Raw genomic sequence first — 21758 nt, forward strand, 5'->3', positions numbered from 1 at the left:
TAATTAATTGCAAAATTGACCCTCTCCTACCTTAGAATCATAGAATCATTTAGGCTGGAAAAGATCTCCAAGATCATCAAGATCATCTGTTAACCTAACACTGCCAAGTCCATCACTAAATCATATGACTAAGCCCCACATCTATGTATCCTATAAGTACCTTTAGGGATGACAACTCCACCACTTCCCCGAGTAAGGTGCTCCAATGCTTGACATAAGTTTTTCCTAATATCCAGTCTAAACTGCCCCTAGTGTAACTTGAGGCCATTTCCTTGTCCTGTCTTTGTTACTTGGGAGAGAAGACTGACCTCTGCATCACTACAACCTCTTTTCATGTAGCTGTAGAAAGCAATACAGTCAATAAGAGCAGTAAGAGTGACAAGAAGCACACTTAGTTGTTTTTTCTTTCCTGGCTATAGCTTGGAGGACTTGGTAAGATAAACTCCAAAATAACACAACAAAAAAACCCCACCAACCCCCCAAAATCATCAGAAAAGCAACTTGACCTTCTTACCTTTTAGTTTTGCAGCAAAACATTAATTCAAGAACCCAAGCACTGTGGTACCAGAACAGCCCCATCCATTGATTTTCATCAGGGCAGAGTTCTGTCTTTTAAGTTTACACAAGGCTCAGCTTCATTTCAGTCTCCTCTAGCATCACTGTCTAATAAATCATTATCCTTGGCCTCTTCTCCTTTGGCCGCAGTTAACCAACTTCTCTCTTCAGGCATGAGATAATTTTTAAAATGGATCACAAACATGATCCAAGGGGGGAAAATATATGCCAGGTTTTTTTTTTTTTGTGGGTTTTTTTTTTTGTTTGTTTGTTTTGTTTTTGTTTTTGTTTTTGTTTTTTAAATTCAGCTCATTTCGTTGTACTGGTCTCAAACACAGCCCAAGAAAACAACTTGTTGACACCTTTTTTTGAAGTGTGACAGGAGTGGAAAGCAGGGTTGTCACATCTTAAACTGGCTATATCACCAGAGAAGTCAGTGAGGAACTGCACCTCAGATTAAAAAAAAAAAAAAATCCCATTTTTCTTCCTTAGCAAAGTGCCAGTCAAACTAGCTGTTGAAATACGACAATGATAAGGTATCAGGGACTGACAGGCTTGCACTTAGAATTAAGTGAAAAGCTCAGGGAAAATGAAGCTGACCAGCCAAAGAGAAAGCATGAAGCAAATCGGTTTGGACAAGAAGTGTTGTGGAATGTAAAAGACCCACATGGTCCTAGACTGAGGGATGGCCATCTGGAACACTGACTGAACCCATCAAACCAACTGCCAAAAAGCAGAACTGGGGCTAGAACACCATCACTGTACTGCACGACTCATAATTCAGCAACATTGAACTATTTACTAAAACAATTCTTCCTAACTCCTTACTTTGCCATCTTTGCACTCAGAGACAACAAACTCAGAGACAATAAACTCATAGACTGTTAGAAACAAGTGATGGTGACAGTGTACACGCCAGTTTTAAAATCCAAAACATATAGCGAGTTTAGATACTGCAGCTTCTTGAGGGCATCATTGCCTCTGCATTTCATTTATCACAGGTTGCCCCTGTATACGTGTTACTGATACCTGCAGTTAGTCAGACAGGACACAAGTTCTTGCACTTCTGTGAAAGCTACCCAGATGGAGCACTGCTACTGATGCATGCTTTCCCGTTAGATTGATACAGATTTTGCTGTGATAAAAGTGCACTGCGTGGTTATTTCAGCAGGATTACAGACAAGGGACATATTTTTGGATGCCAAGCGTACTGAAGCCATCAGCAACTTTTCTTTCTAATTTCAAAGTTTGCTTAATACTCATATATATGTATGAGAATACATTCCAGGCTATAAAAGGAGAAACAGCTCCAGAGGAAAACTAATCAGATTATTTCAGAGTTCCAAGTCCTGTCATATATATTTCACCTCATGATTACTATCAAGAATGATCTGGCAATGACCCAGTTTGGGTAAAATGCGTAATGGTATCTCTGTGGCATGTAACGGATTAAGAGTCAAAATCAGAGGATGCAGGTAGGTGGATGACAGCATAAAGTATGAATGGTAGTATATAAAAGAAGAGAAGTACCCAGGATCAAAACCTTTTTTCTATTATAGGTAGTCACATGACTGACAAAAATAATAGACAAGAAAACAAGGTTGCATGTTGCTGATTTTATATTTATGTCTGGAGAATAACTAAGTTCTGGGTAAGTAATTTTGTTATTTTTTCAAGTTTAGATCAGAAGAAGCTCTTACACTACTAACACAGTGCTCCTTTCAGATGTCCTTGCCTTGGTCAGCAAGAAAAGCTTCCTTTCAGAAAGAAAGCTGAAAAAGCGTAAATGGTGGTAACTTGACTCATCACAACACTTCATTCATGGAAGAGATCTGATACCTGAAATTGACTTGAAAAGCTTTCCTGGCTTATTTCATCTGCGAGGTTTTACATAAACCTTTTAGAAAGAAGAATTTCAGATTTCTTCTCAATTTTTCATTTGAGGACCTTGAAATTCAGCAGTGCTAAACAACCAAGATCTGCAAGCACAGCAAACATTTTGAGAATCCATCATTCACTGTAATTATTACGCCACAGGAGAATGAGAGCCTGATCTCTTTCAACTTTAAATCTGGATTCTTTATTTTTTTGTATTGAATTAGAAGCGTCCCAGAATTCAGTGCCCTGGACATAAGTAGGAGAAAGATACTGAGCTACAACTACCTCTGCTCATGGAAATCTTAAGGACAGACTAAAACATGATTTCCTAAGAAGGTGTGGTCCCAGTGTTATCTAACAGAATGGGATTTGGTGCACACAGAATGAACAGATGTCTAGACTGAATTCTGTGTTAATGGTTATTCAAAACTCACTACTAGTTGTCTTCACACTTATTTCCTGACCTTGTTTTCCTGAATTTACAACTTCTTATGTGATACACCAGAGTAAGCCTAACAAAGTGCAAATCAGTACCAGAGACTTAAGTCACTGCAATAATACAAATGATAAAAAGTCACAAAAAATGTTCTACTTTGAGCAACTGGTGATACACTGGAAACACCTGGAACTATAGGTTACACACCAGTATTCTAGCACTCTAAATGCAGATCAAACTGCCCTAGAGAGTTCATTATCTAAGCATGACACAAAATGGAGATGGACAAATGCAGAGAAGGTGTTTTACAAATGTAAAAAGGTGTTAAAGACTAGAAAAATGTTGTTTATACCAGCATTCTTCAAGAATGAAAGGAAGGTTCAGCAGCCAAAACAACAGTTTACGATACAGAGAATAAATTTTAACAATGTGTCTGGAAAGGTTATGTTGGAAGAAATGTTAGGTGGGAAAAAGAAGAGTCATAAGCACAGAGTGAATGTAAGAATCCAGAAAGTGGACCAAATTAAAGATGATTTCAGGCTATGGCCACAAGTGACAGGCACAATGGTCATGTTATCTGTGGTGATCCGGAAAGGTGGCAATGAGAAAGAGATTAAGAGCTCTGTTTTAGCCATTTTAAACCTGAGCTGTCGGGAAGACAGCCCTGAGGAGATAAAAGAGACGAACAGATTTTTTTTAGGCTTGCTTTGTAACTCTACTCCATTAGAACAAATATATAAAAATGACCGACTGTTAGGTTACCTGAAATTTCAAATTTAACTCAAAATACTTTAAAATATTCTTACTCTATAACCATCATCATGTGTCAGCTCTCCTAATACATTTATGTTAACTGAATACAAAAGAAACGTGAAATAAATATAACCGGGAGGGATGATCAAATCTAATTTTGATACATTAGTGTCATATGGTGTACATGTTACAATAGCAGCCAGACTTTAAACTAAGCTGCAGGCTATACTGAAATTTCCAAATGGCAGATTGTTCTAAGTGATACCAAGTATAATTGAAGTAATAAACGATAGTAAAAGCAAAGCACACTGTCAGGAAGAATTTAAGTATTTACTTTTTAAAATTAAATGAGTTAGGTTTGGAAAGGCAAGACAAGTGAAATAATGCAGGGCTCAATTTACAGAAAATTCCTTTTATTTATCTGTTACATTAACCCTTGAACTCTTGCCAAAATTACTGTAATTTCTAATACCCACTTACCTAAAGGAGGGAGAAAAAAAAGCTATTATATTTTCTTCTGATAGAACAGCTAGCCTCAACTTTTTTCTTCTTCAAAAATGGAAGTTTGTAGTACAAAACGAACAAAAGGAGTGGAGACATATGAAGTAATGGCTTTATGCAGCTACTTTTGTCCTTTTAATGTTAACAGCACTACTGTCTACAGTGCATGTACCTTCTAGATGAATCTTTCACAAAACTTTGTCTCAATAACTATGGTGTGTTTGGGGTTTTTGGTTTTGGTTTGGTTTTTCAGCAATATGCGTGTCCAATTTTGACTCAAACAGGTACTATACTGATAATTCACATCTATAAACCTTCGAGCTCCCAATACATTTTAGCAACACAATAAAAAATGCTATAACTACTAGGAGCTGTAACAATCTCATGTGGTTAGGATCGTATCATACACAACTTAGAATTGTGTAATTCACCAAAAGCTCAAGATTAATTAGTATTCTCATCACTAACAACATTACTACTTTTTATTTACATAGACTGTGTAACATACTATATATTTTACATATAGTGTAAAATTCTCATTTGTTATGCCTTCATTCCTTTAGGAAGTTCCTCCTAAGGAAGGAGGAACTAGACAGGTGATAGCTCATTTATGTGCCTCTACAACCTGTCTCATTCTGTAAACTCGATCTTCACATTATTTAGTCCTTGCATATTCTCTGCAAGCTTGTTCTTGTAAGGTTAAGTGTAAATACTGTTTTCTCTAACCTTTAATTGTAAGAAAACCAGAATGGATTGCATCATCAGCATTAAAACTTCAATTTTCTATTTGCAAATTAAATAGTTATTTCATGTATGTATTTCAATCTTAAGTTCCTTTACACAATCAGAAGTTTTTCATCAGTTCTTGAATTCATGTCTTTTTTTGTTCTTGTTCATATCTGCAGAAACAAATGCTTCAGAGTTATCAAGAAACTTAAAAGTTTAATTTACTACTCTCTAAGACGGATGGAAAATTGGTTTTAAAATGGCTTAGCCCCTGAAACAGCAGAATCTTAATTTTACAGTGGCTCAACTGGCAGGAAGAAGTTTTGGTTTAATTTAATTTAATTTCCATTTATAAGATGAACCTATCATGTACCTCAAGGCACATTTACAATATAAAAAACAGCAGCCATTTGAAGCCAACTACTGCAAGTTTACTTGTTTTTTCTCCCATTGAATAAAACAGACAAAAAATCACATGAAAGACCTGTAGAGGAGCTCAAACCTCAACCTTTCTCTGAAGGTCACAAACACTACATGCACTCAGAACAATTAGGACTGTTAGCACTCATGTGGCTCTCAAATAATTTTGATAGTGTAAGTTGATTTCATAAAACACAATCCTTTTGCTGGTATGTTCAGTCCAAGCAGCATGAGTAGTTGCACGAACAGTAAATGAATTAAGACTGTTTTCCTACTCATGTCTCCCGATAGCACTTGCAAGTTTACCCCAAGATGTCAACTTTAGCTGACGCTCCTCTCAAATTTAAGATGAATTTCTTAACATCTCTCTTTGCTGCTGGGACCTTGATATCTAATGCTTCTTTCCATTAAGTCTTTACTTGCTAAGTAGGAGCACTAAAAGTTCCGCCGATGTTGGGGAAGATGAATCAGGGAGACCTTATAAATATGATTGTGTAGCAAAAGATTCTGAAAATATGAAACCTATAATAGAAATGGAAGCTTACTTTGAGTTGTAGGATACCGAGTCTTAGTTACTATATAACCTGAAAACAATAGCCTAGCCAGCTGAAGAAGAATTCCTTTTGATTGAACAATACCTTTCTGCTGGCTAAGGGATCCAAAGGTCAACGTAGCAAAACAGAAAAGTCTAAAGAGTAGTTTTTAGAGTTTAAAATATAACATAGTATGGTAATGAAGTAGTTCTTATAGGTTATATGTAGATTCTATAGGATTTTGTGTCTTGTATTGGTTGGTCACTGTAAATTAGAATATGCATCACAAAAAGAGATATAATGCATTGTAACAAGGACCTCGCTCTCTATTCCCTGCTCTCTTGCTCTCTTACCTCTTCCCCCTGCTCTCTGACCCCCACCACCTTGCTCCATTCTCTCTTAACTCTTACCCCCTTGTTCTTTCTCCCTCTCTCTTTGGGACTTTCCTTCAGCCGAGGCTGGTGGCTGAAGGCAAGGCCCTTTTTACCCACGACCCATGCAATAAAACCATGTATTCTAGAATATCTCAGGTCAGCAGAATTCCTTCTCCCTGCAGTCCGTGGATGATCCTACACACCTACTCTGTCTCCTTTACTTAGTCTATCATCATTAAACATACACAAAATGAACAGCTTTTAAACATGTCTCTATTAGATTTGATTGGAATGGGCCAAAAACTCTTAGGGAAGGGAAAGGAAGGGAAGGGAAGAGAGACAGAGAGAGGCACACAAGCCTCTGTACTTGGCAAAATGTGCTTAAAAAGAACAAAACCAACACACTGAGGATGAACAGAAAAGAAAGCCACAGAGAAATAAAGTAGCTTGATTAAACAGTCAAACAGTAGCTGAGCCACAAATATAATATCAATCTATTGATACACTCTACATATCCATACAGACCTCAAATATTCCAGATTACTGATGAGTGAGATTGTTGGTAAAGCAGGAGAGAAACAAGCCTGGGGCAAGCTGGAATTGTTTAGAAGCCCAGCTGACAAAATTTCACAAGTTGAGTCACAGGAAGACTGGACCAGCACTGAACTTTGCCTGGAGAGAACATCATATGCACGGTGTTTTGTGGTGGTGTATCCCTCCCTACCTTCTTGGCCTGCACTATCATCTTGGAAATGCTCATTAGGCCTTGGCCTTAACAAACAGCACCTGGGCTAAGCTCCTCTTGAGTGTATTAGAAACACTGTCTGGTCTCAGGAACTTGTGCTATCTAATGAGCTCCTGTCTTTTAATGAACAACCTTGGAAACTTGCTTTTCTTGCATGAATAACAGCCCAAGTGGAACTGGTAACTGAAGTTGTAATCAAACTTCCAAAGAAAGTTACCAACCCAAATTGTGGACAGAATGGAAAATTACCATGACTAAATTCAACTCTCTTGCAGCCCTAAACATTGGTTTGAAGTGAGACCCTTTGAGCTCTCCTGGACCACAAGTCAGCTGCAGCCAGCAATCTCCCTGAGTGGACACCTCTCAGAGGCAGCAAACTCTCAAGTTTGCTGTACTCAGAGGATCACTGTCAAATGCCACCAATGGAGCCTGGGCTGATACTCCCTCTGCTCAAGGATCAAGCCCTTCATTTGTTGAGAAGATGCAAAGGCACCCAACATGAGTAGTTCACTGAACTCAAGGAGTATTGTTTACAGGCATATACTTCATACATACTCCTTTAGATCTGTGTGCATACGAGTGTAAATCTGCTATAGTGACTGTACTGTGAATGTTGCTCTCAGATTAAGTACTTTAGATCTGTAAGTAAGTTAGGCCTATAAGTGAGTTACTGTTGTGCTACAGTAAATTCTACATAAACTTTTGTTCAATTGTTTAAATTAAGCTATCATGTTAAGTACTGTTAAGTTTACATGCTGGTAAAACCTTTAAGCCTAAACTGTCGTTCAAATCTGGGCCTAAGTTTGGCAAGTGGGTCCACTCTGAATCTTCTGATTCATTAGGAGGATCTTCCTCATTGCTTTTTATCCATACCCTTTCCCATCCTTATAGTTTTTTCATCCCCAGTCTGTACACAGATCATACTTGGCTGATTTTAGTTTTAGATAGATTGCTTGACTGTATGTTTTAGTCTGACTTTTCTCTGTGTGCTTTAAGCATCCAGTATGCAGTAGACTGAATCTTGCCAATGAACTGTGTCACACCTTTATTTGAATATTAAACCTGCTTTTGCCAATGCCTTTGCTGGTCACTCTTTGAGCTACCTAAAACACTCATTCAGGACATGCTCCTGGAAACAGATGTGAGATCTTGCCTCTGTGTTCTGCTGAAGTCCACAGCATTTTCAACTTATTCACTATTCATTATTTTTCACTGTGACCTGTCTTCCCCCTTTTCAGTACCTTGTAATGATCTAATTCAAACAGATTATAAACAAACATTGTAGGGTTAATTACAAGCTGTGTTTTATAAAACCAGGGTTTTGTTCAAAAAATAAGCCAGTCATCTTAAAAAGAGACCCCCACGTTGTTCTATACTAAAACAGTAGCAAAAATCTAATTTTAAAATGAGTTATTTTTGCTATTAACCACTTCTATAAATCATTTAACAACCTTTGTATTACCCTGACTCTACTTCAGGAAATAACGAAGAGAAAGGATGCAGCATCATAGGCACACAGGCAAAAGGATTTTTCATTAAAAAACCCCACACCAACCAAAACAACCTGAGATGGAACAGTGAGAAGTTAGAATTCATAGTTAGTCTATAATGAGAACAATAATATTTTTTCTTCAAGTTGAACACAAAGAAAAAGAAGTCATTAATAATTGAAGCTTGCCAGAGGCATGGCTATTTCTCTCTTTACTAACTGTCTACCATCTAATTTAATTACAAGTATTAAAGTCCATGCTGAGGTCAACCAGCTTCAGTTCCTCCAATATTACACTTCAACCAGTGCTCATTAACGTGTCTAGTGAATGGATTAGCACATCTGAAGATGTATGTATGCAGGATGGGGGGACAGTCTGAGGATAGCTAATTGTTCATTTATAATAGGACACATGTTCAAGACTGTAACTATCACTAATGTGGAATTTATTAAATTCTAAAGAAAAAAATACCAATACAGAATTTTCTTTTTATTAATGCAGCTGTAGGAGATCATATCACTGCTGAGAATCTGTGCCTCCTCCAGAACAAAACATCTTATATACAATAAACACTGTCTTCATATTTTTAACCTTTTTTTTTCTTTAAGGGAAAATGATGTTATTAGGTAAATAAAGTCATCTCAGAAAATACTCACCCCATATTTCTTAATTGGCATCTAAGATTTCAAAAGTACTAAGATATCATTCAGATGTAATACTTCTTCTACACCATTACTTCCTTGCACTTTTCCCCACTTTACATATGTTCTTGCCAACAATTACAATGATGACAAAAATCATCAGTATGGTAAAATTAGAAACTGGCAGAGAATATACCAACTTAGCAGGCAAAGGTGTTCTGATATTTTATGGTGTTTTGTTGTTGCGTTGGATTTTTTTTTAAGTTACTGGACTTTCTTTGACTCTAATTTTTAGGTTTATTACCAAGAGAACACTGTTTATTCAGGGACACCTACCTTTTTTGTTAAAGAATCATCTGAATCAGAAGGCATTCTTGTTGATACATGGAACATTACTTCCACTGTTGAGGTAGCAAAATATGGAGTGGTCAATCCAGTGCTTTTGTTTTTTTGCAGTCCTCCCATAAAGCCGCAATGGTTTGTGAGATTTACCTAGAAATAAAGACAAGAAAACTTTACAAGAAAAAAATTATCAGGTAATAAATACACTCTTTATACTTTAAAATGCACTTTCAACTGAACTTTAAAAGTGAAGATCCTTTTCCCAACAGTATAGTTACACTTCGTTTCTAAAAGAGCTCAGACTTGCTGACTAGACTGGAAATCAACTGCAGTGCCCTAGCATTCCATATTCCATGGTCACCACAGAAGCTACTGGAAAGATGGTATTAGAAGAAATTAAAGACTGTGTAAATAATATTTACTGCATTATTCCCTGATCATTTGACTGGAGTCACCTGCATGTGCTTTCTGAATTTTTTAAAATTCTCTGACACTACATTAACCTTGACCTGAGCTCTGGAAAAACTTTATGTAACAGCCGGGGAATTTATTACCTTCCATATATATTTTTGAGAAAATTTCATTCTGTGAACATAAAAAAAAATCACAGGAAACTAACTGATAGTTTGTAAATAAGTTTTAAAGTCTTAGATCAATGGGTAATAGTCTGACACCAAAATAAGTAGGCGTGTTTAATGTGCTGTTTCACCTTTAAAACAGTGACTACAAAAAGTTGTTTTTCAGACATGAATACATTTAATCTCTGACCACATGGGATATATTTGTTTTCATCGGATACTAAAGGATGCAGAATTTAATGCTGAAAAGTTAAAATATTAGTTGTCTCATTACAGAATATTAATCCAAATTAGCAACTCTTTAACTTGCTAATACTGCCTAAGAGAATTAAACCACTAAAGAAGGATATTTTACGGTACTAGTGTTGGGGTTTTTTCCTCCTGAATGTGGGAAATAAACATCTATGTTCATGAAAGTCAGCAGACTTGTAGCTGTTTTACTCTGCTCCTGTGGGAAAGTTAGAGTCATTATCCACACAGTTAATCTGGTAGTGTCCTTTTATACCTCAGGAGTAAAGAAACACAAAGAACAAATAAGATAGACACTCATGTGGACACTCCTGATGAGCACAAGTTGCAAGAGGAGCAAAAAACCTGCAGCTTCTTGTATGGCCAACCAGGACCAAAAGCCATTCTTGTATTCTGTGTACCAGTGCCAAATTGAACTTTACACTGGTAATTAACCCTGAGCATCAGAAAGAAAGATGGAAAAAAGGAAATCCTCGTGACAGTATTGAACAAGTGACTAAAGTGCTGTAGGCCCACATAGATGATGGAGTAGATCACAATATTTCTGACTCCTGGAAGAGAAGTTGAGTGGAGTGTGTGAACTGATACACGCCTGCAGTGGAAGGCAGGAAGAAGAGATTATGTGAGAAGCTGCCTGTCTGTACTTTTTGAAGTCCTGAACTTAAGCAAAGCTCAAACTTCAATGGACTTAACACTGCACAAGCTTACAGGGAAATGAAGATGCCTCCTAATCAGTCCATGAAAGCCAAGTACAGGACTGCACATTAAAGTATTATCTTTGCCTCTACAACTTTCTTCAGCTGTTGAGAGCTTGAATTTAAATGGCTAGTATTGCTAATGAAACTGAAACAGGAATTCTTCTCTAGATCCCATTTTTAAACCAGTGTATTTCAGTTCTTGTAAGTAATGCTGAAGAGCCAAAGACTTGTACTATATGATGGTATCAGTAATTGTGTCTGTACAAAAACCTTGCATAAAAACATTTAATAAATACCTCCCATCCAAGACCAGCTACAAAATCCTCATAGGCTTGACTGCCCCCAGTATTCGTAAGAATGGAGTGTTTATCTTCCTGTCCCTCAGCAACGTAAAACACTGCAATCTTGTGGGTCTCTCGGCTGTAAAACAGAATGATCAGTGCATGACAGTGCCTTAACTAATACGAAATTAAAATATGCAAACAATACACACAGAGTATGGCTTTTAAAACATAAAAAATGCATAGTGGAATTACAGTACAATTACATTGCCTCTTTTTGGATAACCCCTATATTTTCATATTTTCATTCTGTCCTGTCTGTCATCTTCTCTAGAGCCTGAAGTTTTGCTATACATGAGCAGCATTTACCCCTTTCACCACTTCTAAGATGCAGGATGGTACTGGCTGTACCAATTGCTAATGGAATAGGTGGGCTTTAGACATGGGCAAAACCTGTAATGCAGGCATCCACACTGCACTGCCCATTAACAACAGTGCCTTCTGAACACAATGAAAATGCAGCTTGTGCAACTGAATGAAGAATCTTCACATATTTTTTAAAGATCATCATCATTTAAATGTTTTCTGTTGACAGGTTGTTGTTAGACACTGGGACAAGTGGAGATGGTTTCTCACACTTCTACAACTTCCACAGGGTTTTGTTGCAACTTCTACAAAAACAAGTTGGTTTTTAATTCTGTGCTACAATTCCAACTAGAGGCCCATGTTTTCAAATACTGAGACCATTTGAAACAGCTAAACAATCAACCAAAGCTTAAAATGTGGAGAGTTTGATATATCCAAGTTTTAAAAGAATTAGATGTTATGCATATACAAATGCTCATAATTATAAGTTATTTTGAAACTTGTTTATCTCATGGTACTCTACATGCAGAATTTGACCCTGCAAATAAAACCAATGCAACTTCAATATAACAGAAAAAATGACAATGCGATGCAAAATACATTAATAATTAAAAATCCATTTAAAAAGTCAGCTCAAGTCTCACATCTATGCAATTAGTGCCATTTGAGTAAAAGCACACTTAAAACAAGTAAGTAGGCAGTCATTAAAAGAATTTACCATTGTCTTGAGTCCAAATTTCTGAGTTCTCGAAGTAACTTCTCATTTTTCTTCAGGAGATGAAAGCTCCTTCTAAATAGAAAAATTTGCAACTTTTATTACCTCTTCACTGATGAATACAGAACAGTACAAAAATGGTAAAACAACATATCCAGGTCCACTCAGGAACAGTCAACAAATGCTTCTGTCTTTTCAACAGCTCTTTCTTAATATATAAAAATTAGGGCATCTTTAAAAAAATATACAAGCAATTTTTCTTACTCCAGCAAATCTTCTATATTCATTACAGCCCTGAGTATAACCTTTATTTCTTTCTACTTTCTTCTGTCAACCCACTGGATCTGACTGGGATCCATTTCTTCTCTACAGAAAGACCATAAAATATATATGTGTCGTGACAAAGGACACTCCCATTAGTCTACTGTTGTAGGGAGTTAGTGAATTTAACACAAACTTTTTGCTTTTTGCTGCTGAACTGCAGAGCAGAACTTAGCTCAGTAATCATCCAGTCAGCTGTAACAATTTAAACAAAAAACGAAACCAATATGTCAGAGAAAGAAAGGCACTTTTCATGTCTTTTCAACTGTGCTTAAGATGTTTCCCACAAAACACTGTGGAATTAAGGGCAATCCATTCAAAACCAGACTGCCTTGAGGAATTAAAGACTGAAATAAGAAGGGTTGTAATATCAACATTTTGTCTGATTCCAGTGATACCTCAGTGACACAGATTATTTTTGTTTTACCAAATATTCATTTCCCTTCATAGTAGGAAAACATATCAGTGATTCTAATATGGAATTTGAAAGCAATGGCAGAAGATTGCAGAAAGACCCATGAATTCTAGGATGCTAATATTTGTACATACCCCCATGCATATGCAGACATGCATTTAACTACACCCACACAAAAAAAAAAGTAAAGAGACATTACTTCTGTAATTGAACATGGCTTCTCTCCTGTTGTTCTAAACAATATTCAAACAGTACTCAAGCACAGCCAATGTAGAAATAAATTGTAGGGGACACATCTTTCTCATTAGCTAATACACATGCAAGGCTTTGAGGCTGCATGCAAGCATGCTTTTAGCAGACAAAGCAGCAGGATACTGTCCAATGACACAATAGCTGAGAATATGGCACTTCCTGAGTATTATTCTGACATCGAAAGGTAATGATTTTTGCAGCAACATACATGGGATGCAAAGAAAATACACCACTCCTTCAATTTGCCTTCAAACACTTTCTAAGGAAAGAATATGAATCACAATAAATCCAACAGATTCTTCCTTTCTGTCTCTCTAAATGACAGGCTGAAAAGCAGAAGAAAGTTGCCATTTAGCCCTTAGCTGCACATCCCTCCCCTTTTGGTAGCTGGCCTGGAATATTTCTGCCTTAACAAACTCTCTGATCAAGGTGAGAACAGCACAGTTCCTTTAGGAGGTTTTTAAAATATGAATCATTTTACCTTTTATCCCATGAATTCATTCCCAGTATACTGAGAAGTAACCTACAGTAGTAAAATGCTGACTGTGGCTTTTGTGACGTTGGCTCATCCTGCTCCATAGCCCTCATATTTACATCATTGAAATGTTTTTCAACAAACTCTCTCTCTTCTGTGTGCTGTTTCAGAATTGCATTGATGACATCATTCTCCTGTTTTTCTGAGATACAGACTGGTTGAGGAGCAGGGATGTTGAGAGAAACACCAGTTCTCTGTAAGCATTCAGGGCTTGTAACACCTAAATACTGCAGCAGCTCATCAAGAGCATCTTCTTCATCCCTAATTGTATCCCATGTTGGTACAGTGTCTCTAAATTTCCTTTTAACTTGGAGTGTAATTCCATCTCTTGCAGATACATCCTCCACATGCTCAAAAGATGAAAGAGCATCTTCTGGTTTATCTTGCTGAGATAATGAAAGTGCAAAAGAAGTTTGTTGTGAAGATCCACATAAAGATGATGGTCCGTACAAAATGGCTGAATCCCATGAGTATTTGCCAGACAGATCACGCACTATAATTCTAACATTTGAATTAGCTGATGCAAGTCCAGCAGACAGTCCTCCCCCCGGCATGTCGTCTTCTGCTTGGATTTGTATGCAAGACACCAGGGAAGTATTGTTTAATACAAAGAATTGAAGATTTGGGTTCTCAAAAAGTTCAGGAGAAAGCTCAGGACTTTCACTGTATGGATTGTCATTGTTTTCACACACTTGACTGGTCAGCATAGCAGGACCTCCACTCATAGGATAGTGGCCTAAGTGGTTGACTAGATGTGTTATCACAGTACGAGCAGCAACAGAAATTAATCCTTGTTGCATGTGAGTTTTCACTGCAAGATAAAGAGCACAGGTTTTAAAAGAAGTATTCAGAAAACAACACTGAGGTTTATGAGTTCCTTTTGGTCCCTTCCTGAGACAATTAGCACTGTAAGCTGAGGATACATGCAACTAAGCAATGGAAAAATATGTATTTTGATGACCACTGGTCTTGTCTATTAATAACATGAAAAATCCCGAAACAGTTAAAGAAGAATCTTCATTATTTTACAGCCATTACTATGTCTACAGAGCATACTTCCTTTGCCATAGCTTTGTTATCACCACTGTTCTTCTAAAATACACGATTTTTTATCTAGTGAAAATAAATCTTGAATGGCTGTTGAAGTAGAGATCCTAACTGTGTTGCAAGATGTCCATTCCAATTGCAGTGTATTATTATATTTATACACATCATTACTGAGAAATACAAAGGAAGATAGATGCACAAAAGGTCTAATCCGTCTTAATTTCCCTGGGGAGCATATAGCTGTAGGTTAGCTTGAGAACAGCACTGGATAATTTTAAAGTACAAAATCAAAGATCAGGCCATCTATATTCAACATAATCTAACATTAGCAAAATTTTCAAAAAGGAAATCTCATGCCACATCTGCATCTTAAGAATTTTCAGGTTAGCAAACCTTGGGAGGGAGAAAGAAAAGTTAATTGTGCCCATCTTATGTGAAATTCATCCTGTGAGTTGCACTGGTAATTCAACATGGTTTTTGCCACCTACTTTTTTGTTGCATACCTTCCACGTGCACATTACATCACCTAAATTCCCAAAAGGTATTTTTAATGTTTATATCACACCCTGCTAACCCAGTACTATATTGTTATCAAATTATTTTTATCAAGTCCACTCTACATGAATTATATGAGCAGGACAAAGTGACTCTCTGAGGAAGAGAACCATCAACTGGTTCAGGGGACCCACTGAAGAACCCAAACACAAAAATATTACACTGCAGAACAAGACTTGTGGAAGAGGGAACAAGATCAAAATGCAAAGTACTTGTTTCCTGTATCCTCTCTCTTGTAACTGGGCATGGATGCCCTGAATTTGGGATTTATAAAGAGAAGATTAAAAAACTATACTCTTCAGGATTACATAATGTATTTTAGATTACATTAAACATTGAAAACTGCTGTAAATGCTTCCCATCTTCTTTCTCACCAAAATCCATCAAACCAGAATGTTCTGAACGACATCACTTTTTCACTCAGTATTTACTGAGAATATGTAACCTCTTGGGCATTAAAGCAAGGTATAATGAGTTAATCTCTCCTTATGCTAGATATTCGTAAGCTGCCAAACTAATGTTCAAGAAACAGATTTCTTTTTGCCGTTTCAGATGTCTTAATTGGTTTAATGGGAAAAATAAAGGCAAATTTGTGATGTGTACTGACTGCCATTATAGATACTCAATTTCTGAAGATGGATGCATTCAGCAACTGCAAAAATAAACAAGTAGTATGTATTTGCCTTTTTTTTTTTTTCCCCAAAAGGTTTGGGTACAGCATGTAAGAGATGTTTGGGATTCTGGCTATTCTCTTCCTTTAGGAAGCACTCCATCTGAACTGAAAATAGGGAAACATTTCATCCAGTTAATAGCTGGCAAAATCAACATAACATTTACACAATTCCAAAACTCATATCTACTCAAGTATTTTAATAAATTAAGGCCTTGAGAATTAATATAAGCAAATTAGAGATTATATTTTTTATCACCTACAGTCTTCTTGAGGTTTAAAATTTACAAATACAAATACATTCAGTGATGCTGAATTAAGTGTCCAGATATTGGCAGCACACAAGGAAATTAAGTTATAGTGCCATCTGCTGAAATATAAGAAGGAACTGGAAGCAGATTTTATAGAAAACAAGGCAAAAATAATCTGGGTGTTTGAAGAATGATTTATCAGCACATTATTGACCACCTCCTGGACAACGCAGAGACTGGCCCACCTTCATCAGGACATTTATACCAAGTATTTAGCACTTGCTACTGCACAGATAAATAAGGTAATACTTTTCTCAGGTTCCCAGGAGCAGAGACACACAAGCTTTCCTGATTCCTGAAGTCCCACCTTATAAAGGTTAAATGAACCCTGTTAAGTTCTGCTGAGAAACCAGAAGAAATAAGGACATTCTAGCATATGTTATTACTATTACTGTTGTGTGGCAAACCCTAAAGATCTCAAACCTGATCATGGTCCTTTTGTGCCTGTGTGTGTGAATGTACTCCCTTAGGAGCCTAAGGGAAATACGGAAAAGAAAGATGACAGTGATACGAAGGGAAGAACAATTAATTTAAATTTGGAAGATCCATTCTCAGTCCTAATACAGCCTTTCCCTGAAAACTTTGCACTTGAACTAAAATCATAAATCTGTCATTGTTCTTTTATAAAATGTGAACACTACATCTGAGTCTTCTCTCAGAATACAGTGCTATTGACCTAAAAATGACACAGAGAACTTATATGAGAAGTATCAAGAGAAGTATATGAAAAGCAGACTGTAAGATGCAACCTGCTATGCTGAAATAAAATAAAGCAATCTTGAAACATTTTTGCCACACAGAAAATCAGATTTTAGTGACGGTTTCTCCAGAAATAAAAAAGGAAAAATCCTAAGCCTTCTAATGCATTTTGAAATTATGAAAATTTTAAATTAATTTTGCAATTTAATTTATTCCTAGAAGCACATCTCCTCAATCAGAAATAACTGGACATTCAATATATTAAACCTTAAAATGAGTATCTAAACCATGCTCTTTGTTTCTGGAGGGCAAATGAGAATATGTAATAATGCAAGCCATCACAGCTTTGCCACAGAATCTACAAAATAAGTCATATCATTACACATTAAGGCAGTCCAGCTCACTGCTTTGTTGACCTGTTTTCCAGAGAGAACACATCGCTGCTTTCTTTACAAGGGTACTGCCTCTGGCTTGGGCAATGTAATTTAAACGTGTACATGATCTTTTGGTAATTTACTAGAAGCGTATTATATAATTTATTTTTCTCAGTCCTGAAATTATCTCTTTTGTGGGAAGACCGAAGGTCCATCACTACTAATACGTATCTGTGGCATGAATGAAGGATTCCTAAGTTTCCTTAAGATGTGCTGTTAACTTTTTAATTCAACTTTGGCTGAACAGTTTTAAACAACTATGGTTATGTAGCAGATGTAAAAAGCAATGACTGAGGGCGGAATTTCACTCTCTTCATCTTTCTTAGCTGTCTAAAGAATGATGACCTGTACAGACTGATTAATCTCAAATTGGAGCAATGGGATGAATCACTCTCTAAAAGCACTCCTTTTTCCTTCATTATGTTTAAAGGGAGCCTAAGAGTGTTCCTCTTAGCTTAGTTTCCTGTATCTTACCTTAGTTTAAGCAAGTCTCATGCCTTTCTAATTTTAAACTTCAGCTATATAGACATGCAGTAACAGAGAATCCATTTCTAGAATATTCCCCACAAAACACAAAATGCGTTAATCTGGATGCACTATGTATAAAGTATTTTTTTAAGTGTGCATTTTGTGTCCTTTCAGTAAAATGACAAACAGCAAAGTCTTAAATGAAAAGTGCTTTATATTTTTAAAGAAAAGCTAAGACTAAACATCAGGCAGGGAAAACTTTTTCATTAGGAACGGAAAAATATTAGAAAAAAATGATCAATCTATGCAAAAGAATTTAAAATATGTTTGAAGAAATATGAGTAATGGGGAAAAATCAATTAAATCAATAACTGATAGACCAATGTATCCATGTAATGTTACTAGTACCTTCCAATCACAACTATCTAACAGATTTCTGATCTGTGAAGAACAGCTTTCAAAATGTTTTTGTCTATAAATGCAAAAAAACCCTTCTTCATATTTGGTTATGGTTCTGAAATGAAATGGAAAAGATCAAAAGTAAGCTAGCAGATTGTGGCACTATGCAGTCCAGGTTGACTTGTGAACATCTAAGCTGGCTAGTTAGATGCAGTTAATTAGAACAGTGGGCTTGTTTGGCAAGGTTTTGGTGGTGCGGGAGTTAAGGGGTGGCTTCTCTGAAGAGCTGCTAGAGATTTCCCCTGTATCTGATGAAGACAATGTCAGCCAGCCCCAAGCTGGACCTGCTGCTCACCAAGGCCAAGCTGAGCAGCGATGAAAGTAATGCTTCTGGAATAACAAAGTTAAGAAGGAAAAAAAAAATATTTGGCAGAAGGAGTTTGCAGCCAGAGAAGAGCAGAGTTAGAATATGTGAAAGCAACTACTCTGCAGACACCAAGGTCAGTGAAGAAGGACGGGCAGGAGGTGAACCAAGCACCAGAGCAGAGATTCCCTGCAGCCTCTGGTGCAGACCATGGAGGTTCAACAGCGGAACAGAGATCCATCCTGAAATCCCTGGGGACCTCATGCTGGAGCAGGTAGATGCCCAGAGGAGGCTGTGATCCTGTGGAAAGCCCACACTGTACCAGGCTCCTGGCAGGAGCTGTGGTGCTGTGGAGAAAGGAGCTCATGCTGGAGCAGGCTTGCTGGGAGGACTTGTGACCCAGTGGGGGACCTATGCTGGAGCACGCTGGGCCTACAGGACTGAGCCACATGAAGGGGACCCAGAGTGGAGCATTCATGAAAAACTGCAGTCCATGGGAAGAACTTGTGTTGTAGAAGTCTCCTGTGTGAGGATCCCCATGCTGGAGCAGGAGATCTTCCCCTGTGGAGGAAGGAGCAGCAGAGACAATGTGTCGCAATCAGGACATGAAAGAACGACACTCATCTGGTGAGGTTGAGAGCGAGGAAAGAAGGGCTTTTACTTTGGGAACTCAATTCATATAGTTTTTGGGATTGGGTCAAGGATTGGGGGACAAGAGGAACACCCCTCTGATCCCAGTGGTCAAACCAGCAGTCCATCACAGAGAGGAATGAGAAAACAATCTACTTTGTTTGTGAGAACTCCAATACAAGAATGTAAACAAAATCAGAAGGCTGAAAATCAGGGCGACAACAATGTGTGGTGAACTGACTGCAGTCCCCCAATCCCCACGCCCCTACACCACTGGGGGCAAGGAAGAGGTAGAAATTTATCATGAGATTAAGCCCAGGAAGGAGGGAGGGTTAAGCGTATGATGTTTTGAAGACTTGATTTTATTTCTCATTATCCTATCCTAATTTTCTTGGTAATAAATTCAATTAATTTCCCTAAGTCAAATCTGTCTCACCCATGACAGTGAGTGGTGAGTGATCTCTTCCTGTCTTTATCTCAACCCATGAGCTTTTTGTTATATTTTCTCTCCCCTATCCAGATGAGAATAATGGAGCAGTGCTGGTGAGCAGCTGGCATCCAGCCAGGGTCAAACCACCACCACCACCACCATTTGTATGTCCGTACTGCAGCTAGAGTAGGTTGTTGCTGACACTAACTAGAGGACCAGCTCATCAGCCTTCACACAGACAAACCCAGTGATTCTTTAGATGTATGAAAGCATCACAGACTTGCTGTCTGCAAGTTCTGATGATGCGATAAAAGCTTCCTACTGATGTCCTTACTGAGAGCTGCTGAAAGTTCATTCTGGTTTAAATATAACAGTTTAATATGCTTAACACCTACTTTCAAAGTTAGTCTTTGTATATCTCATACTAAAATCTACCACTTTACCAGCACCAGAAAGGAGAACAAAGACAATTTTATTGATAATCCTAGGTTAAGAGCTTCCTTGTGAGAGGTAGAACTTGGAAAGTTACTGAAAAAGACAGGCAAATAATCATCTTCTTTACTGACATACACCTGTTCCTGGAGGATTTAAGAAATCTTTGCCCTGCAGTTTATTGCATGGCTTGCTCCACTCAGTAGATCCTGTCCCACCTACACAGCTGTGTCACTCTAAGTCCTGTATCTTCCTAGTTTCGTATCCCATTATGCTGTGGCTGAGTACCCACAAAACTTGTAATGGATCTGACCTTGAACAATGGAGGCATAACAGGGTAAATCAACCACATCCGTTAAAGCACCCTGCCTTAAGAATTTTGTCATTTCAGCACTTTCAGCTTTGCTTGTGACCAAAGGAAAGAGTCTTGCAATTCCTACCCAGTCTTTGTAGCACTTCCCTGAATTCCCTAAAACTTCTGCCCTGCTCATTTCCACTCCCTCAAAAAAGATACCATGATAGCGCTTTTACTCTACTAAAAGATGCCGACCCATCAGCATACTGTTCTGCTGCTAGCTTGTAGTATTTGACCCTCTTTTTTGACAGAGACCCAGACTGGTTGTTATCCACTAGTTTCACTCCTCTCACTCCTCCAACAATGCCAGAGAGAACAGATGCTGTGCAATCGGTTAAGCACCGCCAATTTTATTCTCTGCCTGGCAATGGGGACTAGAAGTGCCAAGGTTGCAGAACCAGGGTTGCATTATAACACTAGTATGCCAATTAAATTTCACAGTCCAACTTACAATTCCAGAGCCCTGAAACTTAATTTATCTGGAGAGATAAAAGGGACATCTGAAATTACTTTTATTAAGAAATTTAACAAGAAATCATAAAAGAAAAGATCATGGTTAGAAATGCAAAATGAAGATATTGATGCTAAGGCTTTGTGAAACCGTATTCATTTAAAGAGAAATCTATTCAGGGTTGTCTTTTCAGATTGTCAGATTAAAAAAGCTACACAGCATTTGCTTTAACCCATAATTACAGATTATTATGGAATACAAAAGATGCCAGGCATAAAAAGCTACTACTATTCACTACACTGTAATAGAACATGTAGTGGAAGTAAATTTTGGCAAATGCTTTAAATATTAGCTTTACATAATATGTATAGGTGAGACTGTAATTAGGACAGAATGAATCCTTCGAAGCCTCTTTCATTCTGACCCTGCAGATGATTACTTTTTACTAATAAGGCCACAGCCATTTGACGAAAAGCCAACTATAGTACCTTCCCTCATTCTTCAGTAAATTTAATAATTAGAGCTCCTCCTGCCAGTAGTTCTCAGATCAGACTTGTTCAATCCAATACTGAGCTTATTAGGGGACAGATCTATGTTTAGAATTCTTTGGCCAAAAAAGTACTTGAGGATGATGAAGCATGCCTTAGACAAGGGCACAATGATTAGCCATTTTCTCTACATAAAAAACAGCACGTAGTCACTACAGACC

At 37.5% G+C, this 21758-nt stretch overlaps 1 protein-coding gene across 11 annotated transcripts in view; it reads right to left on the reverse strand.

The window, feature by feature from the left end:
* RALGAPA1 (Ral GTPase activating protein catalytic subunit alpha 1) overlaps positions 1 to 21758 on the reverse strand; it is a 133292-nt gene that overhangs the window by 37164 nt on the left and 74370 nt on the right. For all 11 annotated transcript variants that reach the window (XM_066188435.1, XM_066188447.1, XM_066188446.1 and 8 more), the window contains 4 exons: positions 13751 to 14615; positions 12285 to 12356; positions 11216 to 11339; positions 9389 to 9544 (listed from right to left, as the gene is read on the reverse strand). In XM_066188435.1, the coding sequence (XP_066044532.1) occupies positions 9389 to 9544; positions 11216 to 11339; positions 12285 to 12356; positions 13751 to 14615 (1217 nt within the window). The remainder of the gene's footprint in view (positions 1 to 9388; positions 9545 to 11215; positions 11340 to 12284; positions 12357 to 13750; positions 14616 to 21758) is intronic.

This window comes from Chamaea fasciata, unplaced genomic scaffold (genome assembly GCF_029207755.1).
Source record: "Chamaea fasciata isolate MVZ Bird 193981 ecotype frontalis unplaced genomic scaffold, bChaFas1.0.hap1 SCAF_7, whole genome shotgun sequence".
Taxonomy (NCBI): Eukaryota; Metazoa; Chordata; class Aves; order Passeriformes; family Sylviidae; genus Chamaea; species Chamaea fasciata.